The 27,066-nt window shown below is 43.2% G+C and overlaps 1 protein-coding gene across 1 annotated transcript in view; it reads left to right on the top strand.

Moving 5' to 3' along the window:
- LOC124012283 (cytosolic 5'-nucleotidase 1A-like) overlaps window positions 1-27,066 on the top strand; it is a 55,060-nt gene that overhangs the window by 1,809 nt on the left and 26,185 nt on the right. Inside the window, exon 2 of the mRNA XM_046325746.1 lies at window positions 20,894-20,941. Within this exon, the coding sequence (XP_046181702.1) occupies window positions 20,894-20,941 (48 nt within the window). The remainder of the gene's footprint in view (window positions 1-20,893; window positions 20,942-27,066) is intronic.

The following is a 27,066-nucleotide window of genomic DNA, read 5'->3' as shown; positions in this document are numbered from 1 at the left end:
AATGGATGTCAATGGCCAACCATTGACTGTCCAATGCTACTTCTGTGAAATGTTCACTAACCAGAGGGTCAGCGTGGAAGATCGAGCATATACGGAACAGGGGGTATGTCTGTAAAAAGTGCCTTTGGTGTGACCGGACAATGGATAATGTCGGGCGGCTGCAGAAGAACGTTCAGATGGCTATCCAGTGAGCTGAAGGAGAGCAGAAGGACATTCAGATGGCTATCCAATGAGCTGAAGGAGAGCAGAAGGACGTTCAGATGGCTATCCAGTGAGCTGAAGGAGAGCAGAAGGACATTCAGATGGCTATCCAGTGAGCTGAAGGAGAGCAGAAGGACGTTCAGATGGTTATCCAATGAGCTGAAGGAGAGCAGAAGGACGTTCCGATGGCTATCCAATGAGCTGAAGGAGAGCAGAAGGACGTTCCGATGGCTATCCAATGAGCTGAAGGAGAGCAGAAGGACGTTCCGATGGCTATCCAATGAGCTGAAGGAGAGCAGAAGGACATTCCGATGGCTATCCAATGAGCTGAATGAGAGCAGAAGGACATTCAGATGGCTATCCAGTGAGCTGAAGGAGAGCAGAAGGACGTTCCGATGGCTATCCAATGAGCTGAATGAGAGCAGAAGGACGTTCAGATGGCTATCCAGTGAGCTGAAGGAGAGCAGAAGGACGTTCAGATGGTTATCCAATGAGCTGAAGGAGAGCAGAAGGACGTTCAGATGGTTATCCAATGAGCTGAAGGAGAGCAGAAGGACGTTCAGATGGTTATCCAATGAGCTGAAGGAGAGCAGAAGGACGTTCCGATGGCTATCCAATGAGCTGAAGGAGAGCAGAAGGACGTTCCGATGGCTATCCAATGAGCTGAAGGAGAGCAGAAGGACGTTCCGATGGCTATCCAATGAGCTGAATGAGAGCAGAAGGACATTCAGATGGCTATCCAGTGAGCTGAAGGAGAGCAGAAGGATGTTCAGATGGCTATCCAATGAGCTGAAGGAGAGCAGAAGGATGTTCAGATGGCTATCCAATGAGCTGAAGGAGAGCAGAAGGACGTTCCGATGGTTATCCAATGAGCTGAAGGAGAGCAGAAGGACATTCCGATGGCTATCCAATGAGCTGAAGGAGAGCAGAAGGATGTTCAGATGGCTATCCAATGAGCTGAAGGAGAGCAGAAGGACGTTCAGATGGCTATCCAATGAGCTGAAGGAGAGCAGAAGGACGTTCCGATGGCTATCCAATGAGCTGAAGGAGAGCAGAAGGACGTTCAGATGGCTATCCAATGAGCTGAATGAGAGCAGAAGGACGTTCCGATGGCTATCCAATGAGCTGAAGGAGAGCAGAAGGACGTTCCGATGGCTATCCAATGAGCTGAATGAGAGCAGAAGGTCGCCAATAAGGCTTAACATACCTTGACGCTGATCATCTCTCTGGCCGGTTGTTGGAGAGTTGGGCGTAGTGGATCTGTCCCACTTCTTGGAACAGGGGTCTTGTTCAACACCACTTCACCACAGAGACTGGGCCGAGGTAGTTAGGTTAAAGGACCCAAGGGAACTGCAAACCTGGGTGGTCCTTTCCTGCCTCGGAGGATCCGCCTGACAAACAGCTCTGCTGGTGGTGTCTGGTCCCAGGAGTCCGCTCTGATCCTGGAGACCCTGATGCCAGGCGAGTGGGGACCGCATCACCTTCCGGACTTCTTGCTACTTCAGACCACTGAGCCTATGGAGACACTAGTCCCCCCCTCACACCGCAATACCCCCTTCTTCTAGGCAACAGCGCTACTCACTGCTCCATGCACCTTCAATGATTTGTTGGGGAAAGCTCGATGTGCCGCAGTAGAACTCTCGGAGTTCAGCCTTCCTAGGGGGGATGCGACCTGGAAATTCACGACTTCCCTTCCCATTATATCCTACTTTTCTTTTTTTGGGGGGGGGGTTCCATCGTACAGAATGTGGTGGTCGATGGTGCAGATACATTCTGTCATCCTGGTGCCAGAGTGGGTGACATCACTCGAGAGCTTACGGTCATTCTAGACCACAACCTGGAGCTCGCTGTGTCAATGGGCCCGAGTAGAGGCGGGACTTCCAACACCTGAGAGACGGACTATTGGCTACGGGCAAGCGGATAGTTTTTTTTCTGTCCCTATCTCAACACAGGGTCGTGAAATTCAAAACGCTTCTCTTGGATATTTGCACAGGACTTTAGGATTAAATCAGGACTGCTCTGAAAGAGCGTTAGATTCTCATTGACAATTTTGCCTCAGCTAAGAAGACAGAGTAAAACAACCATATGGCCTCAGCCAAGTAGACAGGAAATCACTATATTGAACAACAATGACTAGGTACGGATTCTGATTCATACACAATGTTTGGAGAAAGGAAGACTTGGCCTGAGATGAGTGACTGTGAGTATCTGTCTGGGGAAATGAGAGCAGAGGAAGTTCAACTTGTTTTAATCCAATCACTGCAGCAGGCCTAACCGATACCCCCCGCCTGTTTATAGGACACAGTGCTTCACACTGTTTCGGGTGAAAGATAAATCCGCGCTGGATAATTACAACAACAAAAAAAAAATCGTATTCGAAAATACTCGGCTTCATAGAATTCTCCATTTCCGTTACGAAACCTGTTTTGTCTGAATTCTGGAATTTGGTTAAATCTTTGAAACAAAACCTCCACCCCCTCGTTGTCCATTTGTTGTGTTTTTTTAACCATTTCTCCTCAGCTGGCCAATTATTTGAAAGAATGGTTTCTGAAATGACCTAAAGTTCAATTAGATGGACTCCTTTATTCACCTCTGGGCTCACGAGAGGCGCAGCGGTAACCAGGAACTGCATCTCAGCGCTAGAGGCGTCTATTCAGACAGACTGGTTCGATTCCAGGCTGTATCACAACCGGCCGTGATTGAAAGCCCCATAGGGCGGTGCACAATAGGCCCAGCGTCGTCCTGGTTACGGCCGTCATTGTAAATAAGAATTTGTTCTTAACTGACTTGCCCAGTTAAATAAAGGTTATATATATTTTTTAAGTTAAAAAAGTATATTTTAACAAATAACAGGGAATGATGCACTTCCAGGCATTGACCATTTTTTTCATGTGAACCATTTTATGTCAATGATGTAATAAGTGCCTTGTAAATAATGTATGTTAAAAAATTTCACTTAGCCCCTTTCTACTGCAGCTTTCTGGCCCCCTCATTGTAGAACCTTTACCCCACATTTTGTAGTTAACAATACCCCCCCCCACCCCACCCCCCTTCTGACCAAGATAACTACCACCCAATTTCAAAACTATCTTGTCTTGCAAGTATTAGAATCCCTTGCAAACTCTCAGCCAATAATATTTTTTTAAACTTCAAATTCTATTCTTATTGTGAACCGGTCTGGTTTTAGACCAGGACATAACATTGTTTCAGCTGCTACAATCTTCTTAAATTGCTTGGATCATAGGAATCACTGTGCTTCCATATTTACTGACCTATTCAAGGCCTTTGATACTGTTGACCATCCCCTACTCATTCGAAGGTTGTCTGAAACGGGCCTTAATCAGGAGTCTTAGAAGTGGTTAGGTACATAATTGTACAATCAGGAGTCTTAGAAGTGGTTAGGTACATAATTGTACAATCAGGAGTCTTAGAAGTGGTTAGGTACATAATTGTACAATCAGGAGTCTTAGAAGTGGTTAGGTACATAATTGTACAATCAGGAGTCTTAGAAGTGGTTAGGTACATAATTGTACAATCAGGAGTCTTAGAAGTGGTTAGGTACATAATTGTACAATCAGGAGTCTTAGAAGTGGTTAGGTACATAATTGTACAATCAGGAGTCTTAGAAGTGGTTAGGTACATAATTGTACAATCAGGAGTCTTAGAAGTGGTTAGGTACATAATTGTATAATAATGTGTGCTTTCTGATGGATCACTAAAGATGTCCCACAGGGGTCAATTTTGATACCCGTCCTCACTATTTACTAATTTATATAAATAATATTGGTCTATCTGCAAGAACCTGTCATTCATCTGTACGTAGATGACACTCTTATGTACGTTGTTTCCCCTACTACTGACCAGGCTATGTTAGAGCTGCAATATGATTTTGTTTTGCGTTGCAGAAAGCCCTTGTTGATTTAAAATTGGGAGTTATTTAGTTGTTTTCTAATTCTCATAGAAATATTTCAGATGGGTTTACACATTTATGCATTGGATGGTTCATACAGAACCTGAGATTTTAAGTAGACTTCTTTTTACAAAAATAGATTACGCCTCTCCCTAAATAGCAAGAGGCAGGTTTCACAGGCAACCTTCCTGCCAGCTCTAGAATCTGGTGACACCATTTATCAGACTGCAGCAGACACCACTCTACAGCCCTAGGATGCGATGTACCATAGCATGCTGTGCTTTGTCAAATGTGACAGGTTTAATATCACTGCTTCCTTTATCAGAAGGTTGGTTGGACCTCTGTTCCCGTAGATCACTTCATTTCTCCCTTTTTTGTTGTTTATTAGTGTTGTGGTTTAGTAGTGTTGTGGTTTATTAGTGTTGTGGTTTAGTAGTGTTGTGGTTTACTAGTGTTGTGGTTTAGTAGTGTTGTGGTTTATTAGTGTTGTGGTTTAGTAGTGTTATGGTTTATTAGTGTTGTGGTTTAGTAGTGTTGTAGTTTATTAGTGTTGTGGTTAATTAGTGTTGTGGTTTAGTAGTGTTGTGGTTTATTAGTGTTGTGGTTTATTAGTGTGATGCTTTAGTAGTGTTGTGGTTTATTAGTGTTGTGGTTTAGTAGTGTTATGGTTTAGTAGTGTTATGGTTTATTAGTGTTGTGGTTTAGTAGTGTTGTGGTTTAGTAGTGTTGTGGTTTATTAGTGTTGTGGTTTAGTAGTGTTGTGGTTTATTAGTGTTGTGGTTTAGTAGTGTTGTGGTTTATTAGTGTTGTGGTTTATTAGTGTTGTGGTTTAGTAGTGTTGTGGTTTATTAGTGTTGTGGTTTATTAGTGTTGTGGTTTATTAGTGTTGTGGTTTAGTAGTGTTGTGGTTTATTAGTGTTGTGGTTTATTAGTGTTGTGGTTTAGTAGTGTTGTGGTTTATTAGTGTTGTGGTTTATTAGTGTTGTGGTTTAGTAGTGTTGTGGTTTATTAGTGTGATGCTTTAGTGGTGTTGTGGTTTATTAGTGTTGTGGTTAATTAGTGTTGTGGTTTATTAGTGTTGTGGTTTAGTAGTGTTGTGGTTTATTAGTGTTGTGGTTTATTAGTGTGATGCTTTAGTAGTGTTGTGGTTTAGTAGTGTTGTGGTTTATTAGTGTTGTGGTTTATTAGTGTTGTGGTTAATTAGTGCTGTGGTTTATTAGTGTTGTGGTTTAGTAGTGTGGTGGTTTAGTAATGTTGTGGTTTATTAGTGTTGTGGTTCATTAGTTTTGTGGTTTATTAGTGTTGTGGTTTAATAGTGTTGTTGTTTATTAGTGTTGTGGTTTAGTAGTGTTGTGGTTTATTAGTGTTGTGGTTTAGTAGTGTCGTGGTTTATTATTGTTGTGGTTTATTCGTGTTGTGGTGTATTAGTGTTGTGGTTTAGTAGTGTTTTGGTTTATTTGTGTTGTGGTGGTTTAGTAGTGTTGTAGTTTATTAGTGTTGTGGTTTAGTAGTGTTGTGGTTTATTAGTGTTGTGGTTAATTAGTGTTGTGGTTTAGTAGTGTTGTGGTTTATTAGTGTTGTGGTTTATTAGTGTTGTGGTTTATTAGTGTTGTGGTTTATTAGTGTTGTGGTTTATTAGTGTGGTGGTTTATTAGTGTTGTGGTTTATTAGTGTTGTGGTTTATTAGTGTGGTTTTGTATTAGTGTTGTGGTTTATTAGTGTTGTGGTTTATTGGTGTTGTGGTTTATAAGTGTTGTGGTTTATTAGTGTTGTGGTTTCTTATTGTTGTGGTTTATTAGTGTTGTAGTCTATTGGTGTTGTGGTTTATTAGTGTTGTAGTCTATTGGTGTTGTGGTTTATTAGTGTTGTAGCTCCCCTGAATAAATAAAACAAATTAAACATGTCTCTCACTCCCCCCTCTATATTTTCAAAACATTCCTTCTATTTGACAATCTGAAACTGCTTCCTGTTTCTCTCCTCCTTTCTATTTGACAATCTGAAACTGCTTCCTGTTTCTCTCCTCCTTTCTATTTGACAATCTGAATCTGCTTCCTGTTTCTCTCATGCTTTCTATTTGACAATCTGAATCTGCTTCCTGTTTCTCTCCTCCTTTCTATTTGACAATCTGAAACTGCTTCCTGTTTCTCTCCTCCTTTCTATTTGACAATCTGAATCTGCTTCCTGTTTCTCTCATGCTTTCTATTTGACAATCTGAATCTGCTTCCTGTTTCTCTCCTCCTTTCTATTTGACAATCTGAAACTGCTTCCTGTTTCTCTCCTCCTTTCTATTTGACAATCTGAAACTGCTTCCTGTTTCTCTCATGCTTTCTATTTGACAATCTGAAACTGTTTCCTGTTTCTCTCGTGCTTTCTATTTCTTAAATTTTCTTTCTCAATATTTTATTCTCTCCTTTCCCTATTTCTCTTTCTCTCTGTCCATCTCTATCTTTTAACACTAAGGTCAGTCATCACGCGCTCTGCTCTCGGGGATTAGGCTCTAGGCCTACATTTACTCTGTGTTTATGACTTTAGCTTAGCAGGGGCATGTGTACCGTCACCTCCAAAAAGTTTGGGTACCCTTGATAAAGCTGAGTACAAATGACTGTAAAAAAAATATTATATGAATACTGAGCTATATTGTAGGCTAACAAAATAATCAAACTGTACTTTTTTTTCGCTGTGTACAATACGGCTCAGTATTTGTATTTTAAATTTTATACAGTCTATTCTTGCTCATCTTTATCAACGGTGCCAATAGTTTTGGAGGTGAATGCCTGTGAGACTGTCAGGTGTTCTCAAAACAGAAACTCCTACCTTGTAATCTGCTTTACAGTAAATACTGTAACCACCTATAACACACTGGAGGGGGGGGGGATTAAAGAACGATTCTCTGGAGGGTTAATGTTGTTGACAGGTGAGGAGGACAAACAAGGAGAGAGAGAGTGAAAGACAGAGAGAAGGGAAAAAAAGAAGAGGGAGTGAGAGAGTAAGGGAGAGAGAGAGAGAGAGAGAGAGAGAGAGAGAGAGAGAGAGAGAGAGAGAGAGAGAGAGAGAGAGAGAGAGAGAGAGAGAGAGATGTGAGAGAGAGAGAGAGAGAGAGAGAGATAGGGGAGAGTGAGAGAGGGAGAGAGAGAGAGAGAGAGAGAGAGAGGAAAGATATTGGAGAGTGAGAGGGGGAGAGAGTGCTCCTATGTATGCGTGCATGTCTGTGTCTGTGTGCACGTGTATATATGCACTGTGTGTGTGTTTGTGACTCGTGAGAGAGTTGATAACAGTTGTGTAATCTGTACTTGTTGAGTATTATTCTGAGATCCTATTTTAAAAGGATTAGCCCCTTCTTTTTCCATTTTCGACATAAAATGACAAACTCAAATCTAACTGCCTGTAGCTCAGCCATTTAGTATGGTCATTTAGTATAGTCATTTAGTATAGTCATTTAGTATAGTCATTTAGTGTGGTCATTTAGTATAGTCATTTAGTATAGTCATTTAGTATAGTCATTTAATGTGGTCATTTAGTGTGGTCATTTAGTGTCATTTAGTATGGTCATTTAGTATCATTTAGTGCGGTCATTTAGTGTGGTCATTTAGTGCGGTCATTTAGTATGGTCATTTAGTATAGTCATTTAGTATAGTCATTTAGTATAGTCATTTACTATAGTCATTTACTATAGTCATTTAGTATAGTCATTTACTATAGTCATTTAGTATAGTCATTTACTATAGTCATTTACTATAGTCATTTACTATAGTCATTTACTATAGTCATTTAGTATAGTCATTTAGTATAGTCATTTACTATAGTCATTTAGTATAGTCATTTAGTATGGTCATTTACTATAGTCATTTAGTATAGTCATTTACTATAGTCATTTAGTATAGTCATTTAGTATGGTCATTTACTATAGTCATTTAGTATAGTCATTTATCCATTTGAGATGGCGCCGAAGAGAATGGCTTTCGTTCGTTTTTTTGTGTTGTTTTTTACTTATTTTTTAAACTTATTTTGTACATAATGTTAATACAACCATCTCTTATGACCTAAAAACACTTCTGGACATCAGAACTGGGATTACTCACCACAAACTGGTAGAAGCGTTTTCCTTTAACAAGTCCTTTAATGAGTCCAACAAGAAAGATATACTGCTCTCCAGGGAACAGGCCCAAATCCCCGTCATTTGCGTGAAGAAAAGACTGAGCTCACTAAGGAAATGGTCAGATGAAGCAGATGCTAAACTAAAGGTCTGTTATGCTAGCACAGACTGGAATATGTTCCCGGGATTAATCCAATGGCATTGAGGAGTACACCACCTCCCAACAACTCAGCTTCATCAATAAGAGCATCGACAACGTCGTCCTCACAGTCACTGTACGTACATATCCCAACCAGAAGCCATGGATTACAGGCAACATCTGCATCGACCTGAAGGCTAGAGCTGCCGCTTTCAAGGAGCGGTAGCTCCTATGCCCTAAAACGAACAATCAAACAAGCAAAGCGTTGATACAGGATTAAGATTGAATCCTACTACACTGGCGTTGATGCTCATCGAATTTGTCAGGGCTTGAAAACTATGAAGGACTACAAAGGGAAACTTAGAGCTGCCCAGTGACGCGAGCCTACCAGACGAGCTAAATGCCTTTTATGCTCGCTTCGCGGCAAGCAACACTGAAGCATGCTTGAGAGCACCAGCTGTTCTGGAGGATTGTGCGATAACGCTCTCGGTAGTCAATGTGAGCAAGATCTTTAAACAGGTCAACATTCACAAAGCCGCCGACCAGATGGATTACCAGGACGTGTACTGAAAGCATTCGCTGACCAACTAGCAAGTGTCTTCACTGACGTTTTCAAACTCCTCCTGACTGAGTCTGTAATACCTACATGTTTCAAGCAGACCACCATAGTCCCTGTGCCCAAGGAAGTGAAGATAACCTGCCTAAATGATTACCTCACCGTAGCACTCACGTCGGTAGCCATGAAGTGCTTTGAAAGGCTGGTCCTAGCTCACATCAACAGAATCCTCCCGGAAACCCTAGATCCACTCCAATTCGCATACCACCCCAATCACACTCCACACTGCCCATTCCCAGCTGGACAAAAGGGACACCTATGTGAGAATGCTGTTCATTGACTACAGCTCAGCGTTCAACACCATAGTGCCCTCAAATCTCACCACTAAGCTAAGGACCCTGGGACTAAACACCTCCCTATGCAACTGAATCCTGGACTTCCTGATGGGCTGCCCCAAAGTGGTAAGGGTAGGCAACAACACGTCTGCCACACTGATCCTCAACACTGTTCACCAATGACTGTATGGCCAAACACAACTTGAACAACATCATTAAGTTTGCTGACGACACAACAGCGGTAGGCCTGATCACTGACAATGATGAGACAGCCTATAGGGAGGAGGTCAGAGATCTGGCAGTGTGGTGACAGGACAACAACCTCTCCATCATTGTGAGCAAGACAAAGGAGCAAACTACAGGAAAAGGCAGACCGAACAGGCCCCCATTAAAATCAACGGGGCTGTAGTGGAGCGGGTCGAGAGTTTAAAGATCCTTGGTGTCCACATCACCAACCATCTATTATGGTCCAAACACACAAAGACAGTCATGAAGAGGGCACGACAAAACCTTTTCCCTTCAGGAGACTGAAGATTTGGGTTGTGTCCCCAGATCCTCAAAAAGTTATTCAGCTGCACCATCGAGAGCATCCTGACCGGTTACATCACAGCCTGGTATGGCAACTGCTCGGCATCTGACCATAAGGCGCAACAGAGGGTATAGAGTTTAGTTTAGTTTATTTTATTTTTACAGGGACAGTGCACATTAATCAACGTTTCAGTAAAAGTGCCGGTTTTAGCCAGCTGGCTAATTTTCAACCGCAGTCCCTGGGCAGGTTATTAAAAACAATTACAATATAGACAATAGCACCATAGAACAAGCAAGACATAGCAACATAGGACAAGCATGACATAGCATACAGACAGAGCAACATAGAACAAAAAGCAGCAAAACAAAATTCATAAAAGCAACTAAGTCTTTCCACACCTCACAAGCTACAGACAACAGACAACATGGAAAGCGGCAACACACAGCTAGGGACCATGTTCACAAATCTGATTGACCTTTAACCAGGTCTTCAAGCATTTTGTGAAAGTGTGATATGTGGTGCAGTTATGTGTGTCTGATGGCAGTGTATTCCAGACATGGGAAGCTCTCACAGAGAATGCAGATTTACTAAAGGTGCTTTTCCTTAGGGGAACTATACAGTCACCTCTCATGGCAGACCTTGTGGATCTGCTGCCATATGTCTGGGTTTTCTGTTTAACAAAAATATTGAGTGGAGGGGGAGCCAGGCCATTAAGGATCTTGAATACAAGACTCCCCTTGTTTCTCGTCTCTCCTCTCCCCTTGTTTCTCCTCTCCCCTTGTTTCTCCTCTCCCCTTGTTTCTCCTCTCCCCTTGTTTCTCCTCTCTTCTCTTCCCCTTGTTTCTCCTCTCTCCTTGTTTCTCTCCTCTCCCTGTTTCTCCTCTCTCCTCTTCCCCTGTTTCTCCTCTCTCCCCTCCCCTTGTTTCTCCTCTCTCCTCTCCCCCTGTTTCTCCTCTCTCCTCTCCCCCTGTTTCTCCTCTCTCCTCTTCCCCTGTTTCTCCTCTCTCCTCTTCCCCTGTTTACCCTCTCTCCTCTTCCCTTGTTTCTCCTCTCTCCTTGTTTCTCTCCTCTCCCCTTGTTTCTCCTCTCTCTTCTCCCCTTGTTTCTCCTCTCTCCTCTCCCCCTGTTTCTCCTCTCTTCTCTCCCCTTGTTTCTCCTCTCTTCTCTCCCCTTGTTTCTCCTCTCTCCTCTTCCCCTGTTTCTCCTCTCTCCTCTTCCCCTGTTTCTCCTCTCTCCTCTCCCCTTGTTTCTCCTCTCTCCTCTCCCCTGGTTTCTCCTCTCTCCTCTCTCCCTGTTTCTCCTCTCTCCTCTCTCCCTGTTTCTCCTCTCTCCCCTCCCCTTATTTCTCTCCTCTCCCCTTGTTTCTCCTCTCTCCTCTCCCCTGGTGTCTCCTCTCTCCTCTCTCCCTGTTTCTCCTCTCTCCCCTCCCCTTATTTCTCTCCCCTCCCCTTATTTCTCTCCCCTCCCCTTGTTTCTCCTCTCTCCTCTCCCATTGTTTCTCCTCTCTCCTCTCCTCTTGTTTCTCCTCTCTCCTCTCCCCTTGTTTCTCCTCTCTCCTCTCTCCTTGTTTCTCCTCTCTCCTTGTTTCTCTCCTCTCCCTGTTTCTCCTCTCTCCTCTTCCCCTGTTTCTCCTCTCTCCCCTCCCCTTGTTTCTCCTCTCTTCTCTCCCCTTGTTTCTCCTCTCTTCTCTCCCCTTGTTTCTCCTCTCTCCTCTCCCCCTGTTTCTCCTCTCTTCTCTCCCCTTGTTTCTCCTCTCTCCTCTCCCCTGGTTTCTCCTCTCTCCTCTTCCCCTGTTTCTCCTCTCTCCTCTTCCCCTGTTTATCCTCTCTCCTCTTCCCTTGTTTCTCCTCTCTCCTTGTTTCTCTCCTCTCCCCTTGTTTCTCCTCTCTCCTCTCCCCCTGTTTCTCCTCTCTCCTCTTCCCCTGTTTCTCCTCTCTCCTCTTCCCCTGTTTATCCTCTCTCCTCTTCCCTTGTTTCTCCTCTCTCCTTGTTTCTCTCCTCTCTCCTTGTTTCTCTCCTCTCCCCTTGTTTCTCCTCTCTCCCCTCCCCTTGTTTCTCTCCTCTCCCCTTGTGTCTCTCCTCTCCCCTGGTTTCTCCTCTCTCCTCTCCCCCTGTTTCTCCTCTATCCCCTCCCCTTGTTTCTCTCCTCTCCCCTTGTTTCTCCTCTCTCCTCTCCCCTTGTTTCTCCTCTCTCGTCTCGCCTTGTTTCTCTTCTCTCCTCCTGTTTCTCCTCTCTCCTCTCCCCTTGTTTCTCATCTCTCCTCTCCCCTTGTTTCTCCTCTCTCCTCTCCCCTTGTTTCTCCTCTCTCCTCTCCCCTTGTTTCTCCTCTCTCCTCTGCCCTTATTTCTCTCCTCTCTCCTTGTTTCTCTCCTCTCCCTGTTTCTCCTCTCTCCTCTCCCCTTGTTTCTCCTCTCCCCTTGTTTCTCCTCTCTCCTCTGCCCTTATTTCTCTCCTCTCTCCTTGTTTCTCTCCTCTCCCTGTTTCTCCTCTCTCCTCTCCCCTTGTTTCTCCTCTCTCCTCTCCCCTTGTTTCTCCTCTCTCCTCTCCCCTTGTTTCTCCTCTCCCCTTGTTTCTCCTCTCTCCTCTCCCCTTGTTTCTCCTCTCTCCTCTCCCCGTTTCTCCTCTCTCTGCTCCCCCTGATTCCCATCTCTCCTCTCCCCCTTTTTCTCTTCCCCCTTATCTACCCCCCACCATTTTATTTTACTTCCCCTGGACCTCTTCTGTGCTGACATACTGTTTTCCCTCGTTCGGTTATCCTCTACCTTCTCCTCTCTCTCTGTTATCCTCTACCTTCTCCTCTCTCTCTGTTATCCTCTACCTTCTCCTCACTCTCTGTTATCCTCTACCTTCTCCTCTCTCTCTGTTCTCCTCTACCTTCTCCTCACTCTCTGTTATCCTCTACCTTCTCCTCTCTCTCTGTTATCCTCTACCTTCTCCTCTCTCTCTGTTATCCTCTACCTTCTCCTCTCTCTCTGTTATCCTCTACCTTCTCCTCACTCTCTGTTATCCTCTACTTTCTCCTCTCTCTCTGTTATCCTCTACCTTCTCCTCTCTCTCTGTTCTGCTCCTCCTTCTCCTACCTTTCTTGTTATCCTAATCTTCTCTCATATCTCTCTTCTTTGTCATTATAATTCCCCCCTCTGCCCCTGTCCTTATCTTTCTCCTTTCTCCTCTCCTACCTCTTTCCCTCTTTCGTCTGTCATGTACTGTTGTTTCCTCTCCTCTCCTCTCCTCTCCTCTCCTCTCCTCTCCTCTCCTCTCCTCTCCTCTCCTCTCCTCTCCTCTCCTCTCCTCTCCTCTCCTCTCCTCTCCTGTCTTTCCCTGGTGTCCACTATGGAGGGTGTCTGGTTTTGAGTTATGTAAATACCATATCATGACTCATAATCCTGTGATCCCAGTTATTAAACAGACCTGTCCGATGGGCAAACATAACTCTCACAGGAGCATTGTGATTCTATACGTAGTAATGTTCTCCTTGTGAAAGGAGAATACACTGAGCGGAATATGACTGAGTGAGCTACAAAAGTATTGGGACAAATTCTTATTTACAATGACGACCTACCCCAGAAAGCACTGGGCCAAGTGTTTTGACTCTGTACTCCGGCACTTTGGATTTGAAATTAAATGACTATGATGTTAAAGTGCAGACTGTTGGCTTTCCTTTGAGGGGATTGTCACCCACATCAGGTGAATAGTTTACAAATTACAGCACGTTGCACATGGTCCCACCCATTTTAGAGAAACGAAAGTATTGGGAAAAATGCTCTTATATTTAACTAGGCAAGTCAGGAACAAATTCTTATTTACAATGACGACCTACCCTGGAAAACACTGGGCCAATTGAGCCCCGCGGGACTCCCCGTCACAGTCAGATGTGATTCAGCCTGGATTTGAACTAGGGACTGCAGTGGCACCTCTTGCACTGAGATGCAGTGTCTTAGACCGCTGCGCCACTCAGGAGCCCAATAGAAACATTGTGTTGAAAATCCCCACTTGTTTTCATAGTCAACTTACAAACATCTTTGACACACACACTTACCCCACCAGACATGTCACCAGGGGTCTTTTCACAGTCCCCAAATCCAGAACAAATTCCAGAAAGTGAACAGTATTATATAGAGCCATTATTGCATGGAACTTCCTTCCGTCTCATAATGCTCAAGTGAACAGCAAACCTGGTTTCAAAAAGCAGATAAAGCAACACCTCACGGCACAACGCCTCTCCCCTATTGGACCTAGATAGTTTGTGTGTATGTATTGATATGTAGGCTGCATGTGCCTTTTGGAAAACAATATATAATGTATGTAGTTCTGTCCAACCATCAAGATGATAACAATGTATAATGTATGTCAGGGCTGCCCAACCATCAAGATTAATTGTCAGATTCAACAGAAGATCTCTTTGTTTCTTGGGACCAAGAACAAGCATCTCTGTTTTGTCCGAGTTTAAAAGTAGAACGTTCGCATCCACCCACTGTCTCAAACGCAGGCTTCCAGCGAGGGTAATTTTGGGGCTTCTGTTACAGCTCTCGTCTTAATGAGGATCGGACCAACGTGAAGCCTGGTAAGTGTTCATGATTTTTATTGATCAAAACACTCGAACATAATAACAAAGTGAAAAATGAACAGTTCTGTAAAGCAAATAAACTATACAGAAAACAACTACCTACAACACACAGGCAGGGAAAAGGCTGCCTAAATATGATTCCCAATCAGAGACAACGATAGACAGCTGCCTCTGATTGGGAACCACACTGGCCAAAAACAAAAGAAATAGAAAACATAGAAATAAAGAAACTAGAATGCCCACCCTAGTCACACCCTGGCCTAACCAAAGTGAGAATAAAAGCCTCTCTATGGCCAGGGCATGACAGCTGCACCATGTTTCATCGAAATGTGAAGAGGATTGGACTGAAAACCTACAGGACAGTAGATCTCCAGGAAGAGGGTTGGACTGAAAATCTACAGGACAGTAGATCTCCAGCAAGAGGCTGAGGCTGAAAACCTACAGGACAGTAGATCTCCAGGAAGAGGCTGAGGCTGAAAACCTACAGGACAGTAGATCTCCAGGAAGAGGCTGAGGCTGAAAACCTACAGGACAGTAGATCTCCAGGAAGAGGGTTGGACAGGACAGTAGATCTCCAGGAAGAGGGTTGGACTGAAAACCCACAGGACAGTAGATCTCCAGGAAGAGGGTTGGACTGAAAACCCACAGGACAGTAGATCTCCAGGAAGAGGGGACTTGATCTCCAGGAAGAGGGTTGGACTGAAAACCCACAGGACAGTAGATCTCCAGGAAGAGGGTTGGACTGAAAATCTAGAAGAGGGTCTCCAGGAAGAGGGTTGGACTGAGGACAGTAGATCTCCTGAGGACAGTAGATCTCCAGGAAGAGGGTTGGACTGAAAACCCACAGGCTGAGGACTGATCTCCAAAGAGGGTTGGACCTAGATCTCCAGGACAGTAGATCTCCAGGAAGAGGAAGAGTTGATCTCCAGGAAGAGGGTTGAAAACCCACAGGACAGTAGATCTCCAGGAAGAGGGTTGGACTGAAAACCCACAGGACAGTAGATCTCCAGGAAGAGGGTTGGACTGAAAACCCACAGGACAGTAGATCTCCAGGAAGAGTGATTGGACTGAAAACCCACAGGACAGTTCGATCTCCAGGAAGAGGGAAGAGAGTTGGACTGAAAACCCACAGGACAGTTCGATCTCCAGGAAGAGTGTTGGACTGATAAGCTACAGGACAGTAGATCTCCAGGAAGAGGGTTGGACAAAACCCACAGGACAGTAGATCTGGAAGAGTGTTGGACTGATAAGCTTAGATTTCTTTTTGTTGGATGTCTTTGGAAGAGTGTTGGAGGTTGGAAGAGTCTGATAAGCTACAGGACAGTAGAGTTGGGGGACAGTGGGTAGTTGGACTGATGTTCTCTGTTTGAAAACCCACAGGACAGTAGATCTGGAAGAGTGTTGGACTATATTTCTATGTGTTTGGCCTCCAGGAAGAGTGTTGGATGGTTCTCAAAGAGTCAGAGGCAGGATGTTGGACTGTAGATCTCCAGGAAGAGTGTTGGACTGATAAGCTCTTGATTCAGAATTTCTTTGTGTTAGGTTGGTCAGGGCTTTGGGGAGGGTATGTTCTGTTTTATATTTCTATGTGTTTGGCCATTTTCTCAATCAGAGGCAGGTTGTGGGTGTTTAATTGTTTTCTTTTGTTTGGGTGTTTAATTTCTGTTTAGTGTCTGTTCACCTGGCAGAACTGTTGTGTTTTCTCTTCATTGTTACTTTGTGTAGGAGTTCAGTTTTTTCAATTAAAATATGACGAACACTTACCACGCTGCATTTTGGTCCTCCTCCCCCCCTCCAACGAGAATCGTTACAACAGTAGATCTCCAGGAAGATGGTTGGGCAGCCCTGTAGTTCTGTCCTTGAGCTGTCCATGTCTATAAATGTTCTGTACTATGTTCCCTGTTCTGTTTGGACTCCAGGAAGAGTAGGTGCTGCTTTTTCTTTTCCTTATAAAATCCCGAATATCAAATACCCAGGATCACACAGGACACCAGATAAGACAGGAGAATTACACCAGATAGGACAGACTGACCCTAGACCACCCCCACCCCCCAGGCACATAAACGATTGCAGCAATGATACTGGAGACTGAGACGGGGGGGGGGGGGATCAGGGGACACCGTGGCCCTGTCTGAAGTTACCCCAGGACAAGGCCATTCCCAGGCAGGATATAATCCCACCCACTTTTTCAAAGCACATATCCCCCACAGGACCAGAGGGATATCAACAGACCACTAACTTACTACCCTGAGACAAAGCAGAGTATATCCCACAAATATCTCCACCACCGCCGCACGTTCCCATGAAGGTGCGAAATCAGACAGGGAGATCACGTCAGTGGTTCAGCCCTCTCAAGTTGAGTGTAAAAATACCCTGGCATGACGTGATGCACCCTTCTTAGGGACGATGTGGGAGAGACGGTATTCTTAGAGCTGAAATACCTTGGGTATGGAGTTATAGCATATTGGTCTCTCCAAAAGCTCAATCATATTTAATAGTTACATAATATTGCACAGAAACGTCTCTCCAAAACATGTAACATATTCAAGAGTTAAATCATATCGCAAAGAAATATATATATTTTTATTTTATTTAACTAGGCAAGTCAGTAAAGAATATAAATTCTTATTTACAATCACAACCTCAAGGTCTAGCATCATCAACTGTGAGATGCTCTAGGGAGAATGTAAAGGCTATAACTGTGTCCCAAATGACACCCTGTTCCCTATATAGTGCACTACTTTAGACCAGAGCCCTATGGCACCCTATTCCCTATATAGTGCAATACTTTAGACCAGAGCTCTATGGCACCCTATTCCTTATATAGTGCACTACCTTAGACCAGGGCTGGCACCCTATTCCCTATATAGTGCAAAACTTTTCACACTACAGGGATGTGAGTATTTGATCACTCGGGATCAACCACTAACTAGAGGATATTATAAACCCTCTGCATATCATCCCATGGTTGATATCTCTGGCTAAAGGATAAAAGAGGAAGTCAAACATCCTATAGTGTAAAGATCTCATATAATGAGCAGTCAAGCATCTTGTACTGTAAAGATCTCATATAATGAGCAGTCAAGCATCTTGTAGTGTAAAGGTCCTCATATAAAGAGCAGTCAAGCATCTTGTACTGTAAAGGTCTCATATAAAGAGCAGTCAAGCATCTTGTAGTGTAAAGATCTCATATAATGAGCAGTCAAGCATCTTGTACTGTAAAGATCTCATATAATGAACAGTCAAGCATCTTGTAGTGTAAAGATCTCATATAATGAGCAGTCAAGCATCTTGTAGTGTAAAGATCTCATATAATGAGCAGTCAAGCATCTTGTACTGTAAAGATCTCATATAATGAGCAGTCAAGCATCTTGTACTGTAAAGGTCCTCATATAAAGAGCAGTCAAGCATCTTGTACTGTAAAGGTCTCATATAAAGAGCAGTCAAGCATCTTGTACTGTAACGATCTCACCTGGAGCTTCTCCCCTGACACACAGACATCTGACTCAGTAACATCAGATACCAGCTGGAGCTTCATCTGGTGCCCTCTTTGTGAAGAACATGCATTTACATTTACATTTAAGTCATTTAGCAGACGCTCTTATCCAGAGCGACTTACAAATTGGAGACAGTTGTTTTCACATTGAGATGCAAACATGAGTCACTGAGCTACTTTGTAACCTGGACCATTACAGTAGTGAGTCACTGTAACCTGGACCATTACAGTAGTGAGTCACTATGTAACCTGGACCATTACAGTAGTGAGTCACTGAGCACTTTGTAACCTGGACCATTACAGTAGTGAGTCACTGAGTCACTTTGTAACCTGGACCATTACAGTAGTGAGTCACTGAGCCACTTTGTAACCTGGACCATTACAGTAGTGAGTCACTGAGTCACTTTGTAACCTGGACCATTACAGTAGTGAGTCACTGAGTCACTTTGTAACCTGGACCATTACAGTAGTGAGTCACTGAGTCACTTTGTAACCTGGACCATTACAGTAGTGAGTCACTATGTAACCTGGACCATTACAGTAGTGAGTCACTGAGCCTTTGTAACCTGGACCATTACAGTAGTGAGTCACTGAGCCACTTTGTAACCTGGACCATTACAGTAGTGAGTCACTGAGTCACTTTGTAACCTGGACCGTTACAGTAGTGAGTCACTGAGCCACTTTGTAACCTGGACCATTACAGTAGTGAGTCACTATGTAACCTGGATCATTACAGTAGTGAGTCACTGAGTCACTATGTAACCTGGACCATTACAGTAGTGAGTCACTATGTAACCTGGACCATTACAGTAGTGAGTCACCATTACAGTAGTGAGTCACTATGTAACCTGGACCATTACAGTAGTGAGTCACTATGTAACCTGGACCATTACAGTAGTGAGTCACTATGTAACCTGGACCATTACAGTAGTGAGTCACTGAGTCACTATGTAACCTGGACCACTAGAGTAGTGAGTCACTGAGTCACTTTGTAACCTGGACCATTACAGTAGTGAGTCACTATGTAACCTGGACCATTACAGTAGTGAGTCACTGAGCCACTATGTAACCTGGACCATTACAGTAGTGAGTCACTATGTAACCTGGACCATTACAGTAGTGAGTCACTATCACTTTGTAACCTGGACCATTACAGTAGTGAGTCACTATGTAACCTGGACCATTACAGTAGTGAGTCACTATGTAACCTGGACCATTACAGTAGTGAGTCACTATGTAACCTGGACCATTACAGTGAGTCACTAGTCACCTGGACCATTACAGTGTGAGTCCCTATGTAACCTGGACCTGGACCATTACAGTAGTGAGTCACTGAGTCACACTATGTAACCTGGACCATTACAGTAGTGAGTCACTGAGCCACTATGTAACCTGGACCATTACAGTAGTGAGTCACTGAGTCACTATGTAACCTGGACCACTACAGTAGTGAGTCACTATGTAACCTGGACCATTACAGTAGTGAGTCACTGAGTCACTTTGTAACCTGGACCATTACAGTAGTGAGTCACTAAGTCACTTTGTAACCTGGACCATTACAGTAGTGAGTCACTGAGTCACTTTGTAACCTGGACCATTACAGTAGTGAGTCACTATGTAACCTGGACCATTACAGTAGTGAGTCACTGAGTCACTTTGTAACCTGGACCATTACAGTAGTGAGTCACTATGTAACCTGGACCACTACAGTAGTGAGTCACTATGTAACCTGGACCATTACAGTAGTGAGTCACTGAGTCACTTTGTAACCTGGACCATTACAGTAGTGAGTCACTATGTAACCTGGACCATTACAGTAGTGAGTCACTGAGTCACTTTGTAACCTGGACCATTACAGTAGTGAGTCACTGAGTCACTTTGTAACCTGGACCATTACAGTAGTGAGTCACTATGTAACCTGGACCATTACAGTAGTGAGTCACTGAGTCACTTTGTAACCTGGACCATTACAGTAGTGAGTCACTATGTAACCTGGACCATTACAGTAGTGAGTCACTATGTAACCTGGACCATTACAGTAGTGAGTCACTGAGTCACTTTGTAACCTGGACCACTACAGTAGTGAGTCACTGAGTCACTTTGTAACCTGGACCATTACAGTAGTGAGTCACTGAGTCACTATGTAACCTGGACCATTACAGTAGTGAGTCACTGAGTCACTATGTAACCTGGACCATTACAGTAGTGAGTCACTATGTAACCTGGACCATTACAGTAGTGAGTCACTATGTAACCTGGACCATTACAGTAGTGAGTCACTATGTAACCTGGACCATTACAGTAGTGAGTCACTGAGCCACTTTGTAACCTGGACCACTACAGTAGTGAGTCACTGAGCCACTTTGTAACCTGGACCATTAATTTTGTGATGAGAATCTCATGATTAACAGTATCAAAAGCCTTCCTTAGGTCCAGAAACACAGCCCCAACAACACCCCCTTTTGTCCATCTTGGACTTCACCGTTTCCAGAAGAAAGCAGTTGGTCGTTTCTGTGGAGTGTTTCGCTCTGAAGCAGAACAGCATGGAGTGTTGTTCTGCTACACACAGAGTCAAGCGATCCTAATACTGTAAAGATATTATAGACAGAGGATCAGCAGCAATGAAACTCTCATCTCTCTCTCAGGGGGCAGCAATGAAACTCTCATCTCTCTCTCAGGGGGCAGCAATGAAACTCTCATCTCTCTCTCAGGGGGCATTCTGTAGTATAAGAGCCTTCTGAAATACGAAGGCAGGACCGTGACTGCTATAAAAACCTAGTCGTTCCACGAGAGGGAATTGTACAAGTGCGAACATCAGATTGTTGCTGTCTTTCGCAAAGTTAGGAATCACCTTGAAAAAATTGGTTATCGGTGGTCATTTCTTTAATTTCATTTTAAAAGGGATTGTCTGGATAAATAAAGAGATGATAAACGGTGTGCGAATGGGAAAATGGAAACTGTTGTTGTTGTTGTTGTTGTGTGAACGAGTCATTACTTGGAAAACATCACAGGATGAATGAATAAATGAATCATTGAAACTGCGAACGTTTTATTTTATTTGTGAAGGTGTCATGTCAGAGAAGAGCCCGGAAGGTGGAGGGAGGCATTTTCTTTGTAAGTATGAACACGGCAATGTGGGCCAGGGTCAAAGGTTATGTCCGTGACGATCGTCGGTCACCTCTAACCTTTGACCTTTTATTAACCTCCTTTGAAACGTACGCATGACCCTCTGGACTAACCAACGTTTTGTGAGCAACGACTTCTATCGCTAAACCATTATGGGTTAGTGGTCAAACTTGGAAGGAAAAAGCGATGGCTAGTTATTAAGGATGCCGCAGCAAGTCTGATAAGGCTGTGTATATGCATTTTTAAGAGGTTTTGTGTGAAGGTCAAATGCATGTGTTTCATGTATAATACACAGGTTGATTTGATCAAAGTTTTCCCAATGCAACATTTTTAGTTGTTGTGGTCATACGAATTCTATTGGTTTTCTCAGTGTTTTCTCCTGTTAACAAATATTAGCCGTGATCAGTAGTGACTGTCAGTAAAAGCCACACGTTTTTAACTACCAATTGACCGTTCGTTCCCCTCAGTTTGTTAAACCTACTTTTTTGTATCATTCCAATGTATTGTTTCCTCTAAGTAAATTCTGTCGCTTCCATGTGGTTGTTGCTGAGGATCACTGGTAAAAATGGATTATGTTTCATGTAATACAAATTGGACGTGGACGCTAACTAAAGAACTATGGAGCACAGATCAAACTGTTTTGATCCTGACAGATCGCACAATACCTGTTGTTGTTATCACACAGTTCCATGTTCAATGTGGGCAGTAGGGAATACATGATATTTATACTATAATATACTATAGGGTATACAGTATATTAATACTATAATATACTATAGGGTATACAGTATATTTATACTATAATACACTATAGGGTATACAGTATATTTATACTATAGGGTATACAGTATATTTATACTATAGGGTATACAGTATATTTATACTATAATACACTTTAGGCTATACAGTATATTTATACTATAGGGTATACAGTATATTAATACTATAATATACTATAGGGTATACAGTATATTTATACTATAATACACTATAGGGAATACAGTATATTTATACTATAATATACTATAGGGTATGTAGTATATTTATACTATAATACACTTTAAGCTATACAGTATATTTATACTATAATACACTATAGGGAATACAGTATATTTATACAATAGGATATACATTATATTTATACTATAGGGTATACAATATATTTATACTATAATACACTTTAGGGTATACAGTATATTTATACTGTAATACACTATAGGGAATACATTATATTTATACTATAATATAGTATAGGGTATACAGTATATTTATACTATAGGCTATACAGTACAGTTGTACTATAGGCTATACAGTATATTTATACTATAATACACTATAGGGTATACAGTATATTTATCCTATAATACACTATAGTGTATACAGTATATTTATACCATAATACACTATAGGGTATACAGTATATTTATCCTATAATACACTATAGTGTATACAGTATATTTATACCATAATACACTATAGGGTATACAGTATATTTATACTATAATACACTATAGTGTATACAGTATATTTATACCATAATACACTATAGGGTATACAGTATATTTATACTATAATACACTATAGGGTATACAGTATATTTATAAAATAATACACTATAGGGTATACACTATAGGGTATACAGTATATTTATACTATAATACATTATAGGGTATATAGTATATTTATCCTATAATACACTATAGGGTATACAGTATATATATACCATAATACACTATAGGGTATACAGTATATTTATCCTATAATACACTATAGGGTATACAGTATATATATACCATAATACACTATAGGGTATACAGTATATATATATATACCATAATACACTATAGGGTATACATTATTTTGATACTATAATACACTATTATAATACACCATTACAATTCTATGTCCAATAGTCTCCCAACATTACCATGGGTAAAGAGTCAAACCATCGTTGTATTATTTTGTACGTAAAGGCTCTCCAACCCAATTTTTTTTCTCTACAGGTAAAGATTTGTGAATTACTTCCCTGAACATAAACGAGCTGTATTGTCTGAGTGTTTTTTAAATGTATCGGGTTCTGAAACAGAGACAAATGTATGCCGTTTTTAAATGTTCTGAAACAGATGTAAACACTTCTTTATCCACATTCCCACTAAGTTTACGTTCTAGCGTTGTGCCGATCAAAATTCAACTGTAAAGGTAAACCGTATTTAAAGGGATTGCTTTAGATAATAAGATTTAAAAAATGAAAAAATGAAAAAATAATAATTGTATGAAAAAAACCTCCTGATCAATTCTGTCTGACACACAATGGGTATGTTTTCGTCTGGTTTAATTAAATGTATTCATCGTTCAGAGGAGCCACACCCACATAGCTTGCCTTACCACGCACCACCTGCATAAGATAAGTCTGAATACCAACTACTGAGAAGTGTTTCAATCAAAACGTGTGAAAAGAAACATGACAAAGCTCGACTTTTGTTTTTTTGCTGAGCTCTGCATTCCTACACCTGATATCTGGGTTGATCTGTGTGTTTACAATACAGTTTCATTCTCAGTAAGTGTGGTGGAGGACAAGGCCACATTGCATGCCTAAAATTGTATCACCTTTAACTGCCATTGTTTATAGGCCCATTCAACCTTGACAGGAGTCATTGAGTACACTCATCCTGGAGTGTGTGTCTGTCTATTCACACACCTGTTTGTGTGTGTGTGTGTGTGTTTCTACAAATACTATCTCAATCTCTATAGTCACTAACTATAGGAAATCAGGTTATATATATCAGTGCGAGGCAGGGTGTGTGTGTGTGTGTGTGTGTGTGTGTGTGTGTGTGTGTGTGTGTGTGTGTGTGTGTGTGTGTGTGTGTGTGTGTGTGTGTGTGTGTGTGTGTGTGTGTGTGTGTGTGTGTGTGTGTGTGTGTGTGTGTGTGTGTGTGTGTGGGTGGGTGCTTGAGAGAGAGAGGGAGAGCTCAGGACAGCCTGTGAGCTGTTAGACTCTCTCTCTCTCTCTCTCACACACACACACACACACACACACACACACACACACACACACACACACACACACACACACACACACACACACACACACACACACACACACACACACACACACACACACACACACACACACACACACACACACACAATCGTGACCCTCTTTCCTGCCCTTTCCTGCCCTGCACCCTCTACCCTAGCGTCATCTGACTTCAACCCCAATGTGGGTGACTAATGCACGGTGCCCTGTATGGAATGCCACCCCTCCCTCTCTCTCTCCCATCTCCTCTCTCTCAACATACACACACACACACACACACACACACACACACACACACACACACACACACACACACACACACACACACACACACACACACACACACACACACACACACACACACACACACACACACACACACACACACACACACGTGGAAAAGGTTGAGAAGATTACCATTCTGAAATTATATACGTGAGTGTGTGTGTGTACAGCTCTTGACTATGACTCCTTTCCACAACAACAATACTGTGACCTCCATGACACAGCAACCAACATCAACTGTCCTTAGCTACCCTGTCTCTCTCTGTCTCTCTCTCTGTCTCTCTCTCTGTCTCTCTCTCTCTCTCTCTCTCTCTCTCTCTATGTCTCTCTCTGTGTGTCTCTCTCTGTGTGTCTCTCTCTGTGTGTGTCTCTCTCTCTCTCTCTCTCTCTCTCTCTCTCTCTCTCTCTCTCTCTGCGTCTCTCTCTCTCTATGTCTCTCTCTGTGTGTCTCTCTCTGTGTCTCTCTCTCTCTCTCTCTCTCTCTCTCTCTCTCTCTCTCTCTCTCTCTCTCTCTCTCTCTCTCTCTCTCTCCCTCTCTCCTAATATGCAAACACACCATTGCACACAATTGGGACATACACTGACACACTGACACATACAAACACCCGCAAACACACACACCAACACAAACAAATCTGTCGCATGAGAAGATCAGGGTCTTGTCACCTTGTCAGAAGGGCTCTCCAGTTACATGTCCCTGTACACTTCACACGCCCCCCCCCCCCCGAGAAAACATCAGATGTCCATAAACACACACACACACACACACACACACACACACACACACACACACACACACACACACACACACACACACACACACACACACACACACACACACACACACACACACACACACACACACACACAGACAGACAGACAGACAGACAGACAGACAGACAGACAGACAGACAGACAGACAGACAGACAGACAGACAGACAGACAGACAGACAGACAGACAGACAGACAGACAGACAGACAGACAGACAGACAGACAGACAGACAGACAGACAGACAGACACACCTCCTAGAGGTGTCCCACTATAACCCATCCCTGCTAGAGGTGTCCCACTATAACCCATCCCTGCTAGAGGTGTCCCACTATAACCCATCCCTGCTATAGGTGTCCCACTATAACCCATCCCTGCTAGAGGTGTCCCACTATAACCCATCGCTGCTAGAGGTGTCCCACTGTAACCCGTCCCTGCTAGTGGTGTCCCACTATAACCCTAACCCGTCCCTGCTATAGGTGTCCCACTCTAACCCATCCCTGATAGAAGTAGATAGTAGACTTTATACAGTATCTTATACAGCATATAATATAGTATCTAATACAGTATCGAATACAGTATATAATACAGTATCTACTACAGTATCGAATACAGTATATAATACAGTATCTAATACAGTATGATGGTGAAGGGCTGTTAGCTACGTGGAGACTACGTGAAGGGTTGTTAGCTACGTGGAGACTAGGTGAAGGGCTGTTAGCTACGTGGAGACGAGGTGAAGGGCTGTTAGCTACGTGGAGACTAGGTGAAGGGCTGTTAGCTACGTGGGGACGAGGTGAAGGGCTGTTAGCTACGTGGAGACTAGGTGAAGGGCTGTTAGCGACGTGGAGACTAGGTGAAGGGCTGTTAGCTACGTGGAGACTACGTGAAGGGCTGTTAGCTACGTGGAGACGAGGTGAAGGGCTGTTAGCTACGTGGAGACTAGGTGAAGGGCTGTTAGCTACGTGGAGACTAGGTGAAGGGCTGTTAGCTACGTGGAGACGAGGTGAAGGGCTGTTAGCTATTTGGAGACTAGGTGAAGGGTTGTTAGCTACGTTGAGACAAGGTGAAGGGTTGTTAGCTACGTGGAGACTAGGTGAAGGGCTGTTAGCTACGTGGAGACGAGGTGAAGGGCTGTTAGCTACTTGGAGACTAGGTGAAGGGTTGTTAGCTACGTGGAGACGAGGTGAAGGGCTGTTAGCTACTTGGAGACTAGGTGAAGGGCTGTTAGCTACATGGAGACTAGGTGAAAGGCTGTTAGCTACTTGGAGACTAGGTGAAGGGCTGTTAGCTACTTGGAGACTAGGTGAAGGTCTGTTAGCTATGTGGAGACTAGGTGAAGGTCTGTTAGCTATGTGGAGACTAGGTGAAAGTTCTGTTAGCTATGTGGAGACTAGGTGAAGGTCTGTTAGCTATGTGGAAACTAGGTGAAGGGCTGTTAGCTACTTGGAGACTAGGTGAAGGGCTGTTAGCTACGTGGAGACAAGGTGAAGGGCTGTTAGTTACGTGGAGACTAGGTGAAGGGCTGTTAGCTACTTGGAGACTAGGTGAAGGGCTGTTAGCTACATGGAGACTAGGTGAAGGGCTGTTAGCTACTTGGAGACTAGGTGAAGGGCTGTTAGCTACTTGGGGACTAGGTGAAGGTCTGTTAGCTATGTGGAGACTAGGTGAAGGGCTGTTAGCTACTTGGAGACTAGGTGAAGGTCTGTTAGCTATGTGGAGACTAGGTGAAGGGCTGTTAGCTACTTGGAGACTAGGTGAAGGGCTGTTCCAGCATGATGTTTTCTGAGGGTTCTCCTATTTCATCTCCTCTCCATGAATCACCTGCTGCCTTCGGTGTGTGTGTGTCCATGCGTGTATGAGTGTCTGGTTACTGTGTGTGTGTGTGTACGTGTCAGAGGTTGGGAATAGGTATCATGTACTGCTTAATGGAGGCCATCTTGAACATGCATCAACTACTAATATATCCACCTCTTCCCAGAATACACTGATGTCCTTAGTTAACTGGGTTCATTTCACA

Source organism: Oncorhynchus gorbuscha, linkage group LG24, assembly GCF_021184085.1.
Source record: "Oncorhynchus gorbuscha isolate QuinsamMale2020 ecotype Even-year linkage group LG24, OgorEven_v1.0, whole genome shotgun sequence".
In the NCBI taxonomy this organism is placed as follows: Eukaryota; Metazoa; Chordata; class Actinopteri; order Salmoniformes; family Salmonidae; genus Oncorhynchus; species Oncorhynchus gorbuscha.
The sequence above is the reverse complement of the archived record's forward strand: the minus strand, read 5'-3'. Positions and strand labels throughout refer to the sequence as shown.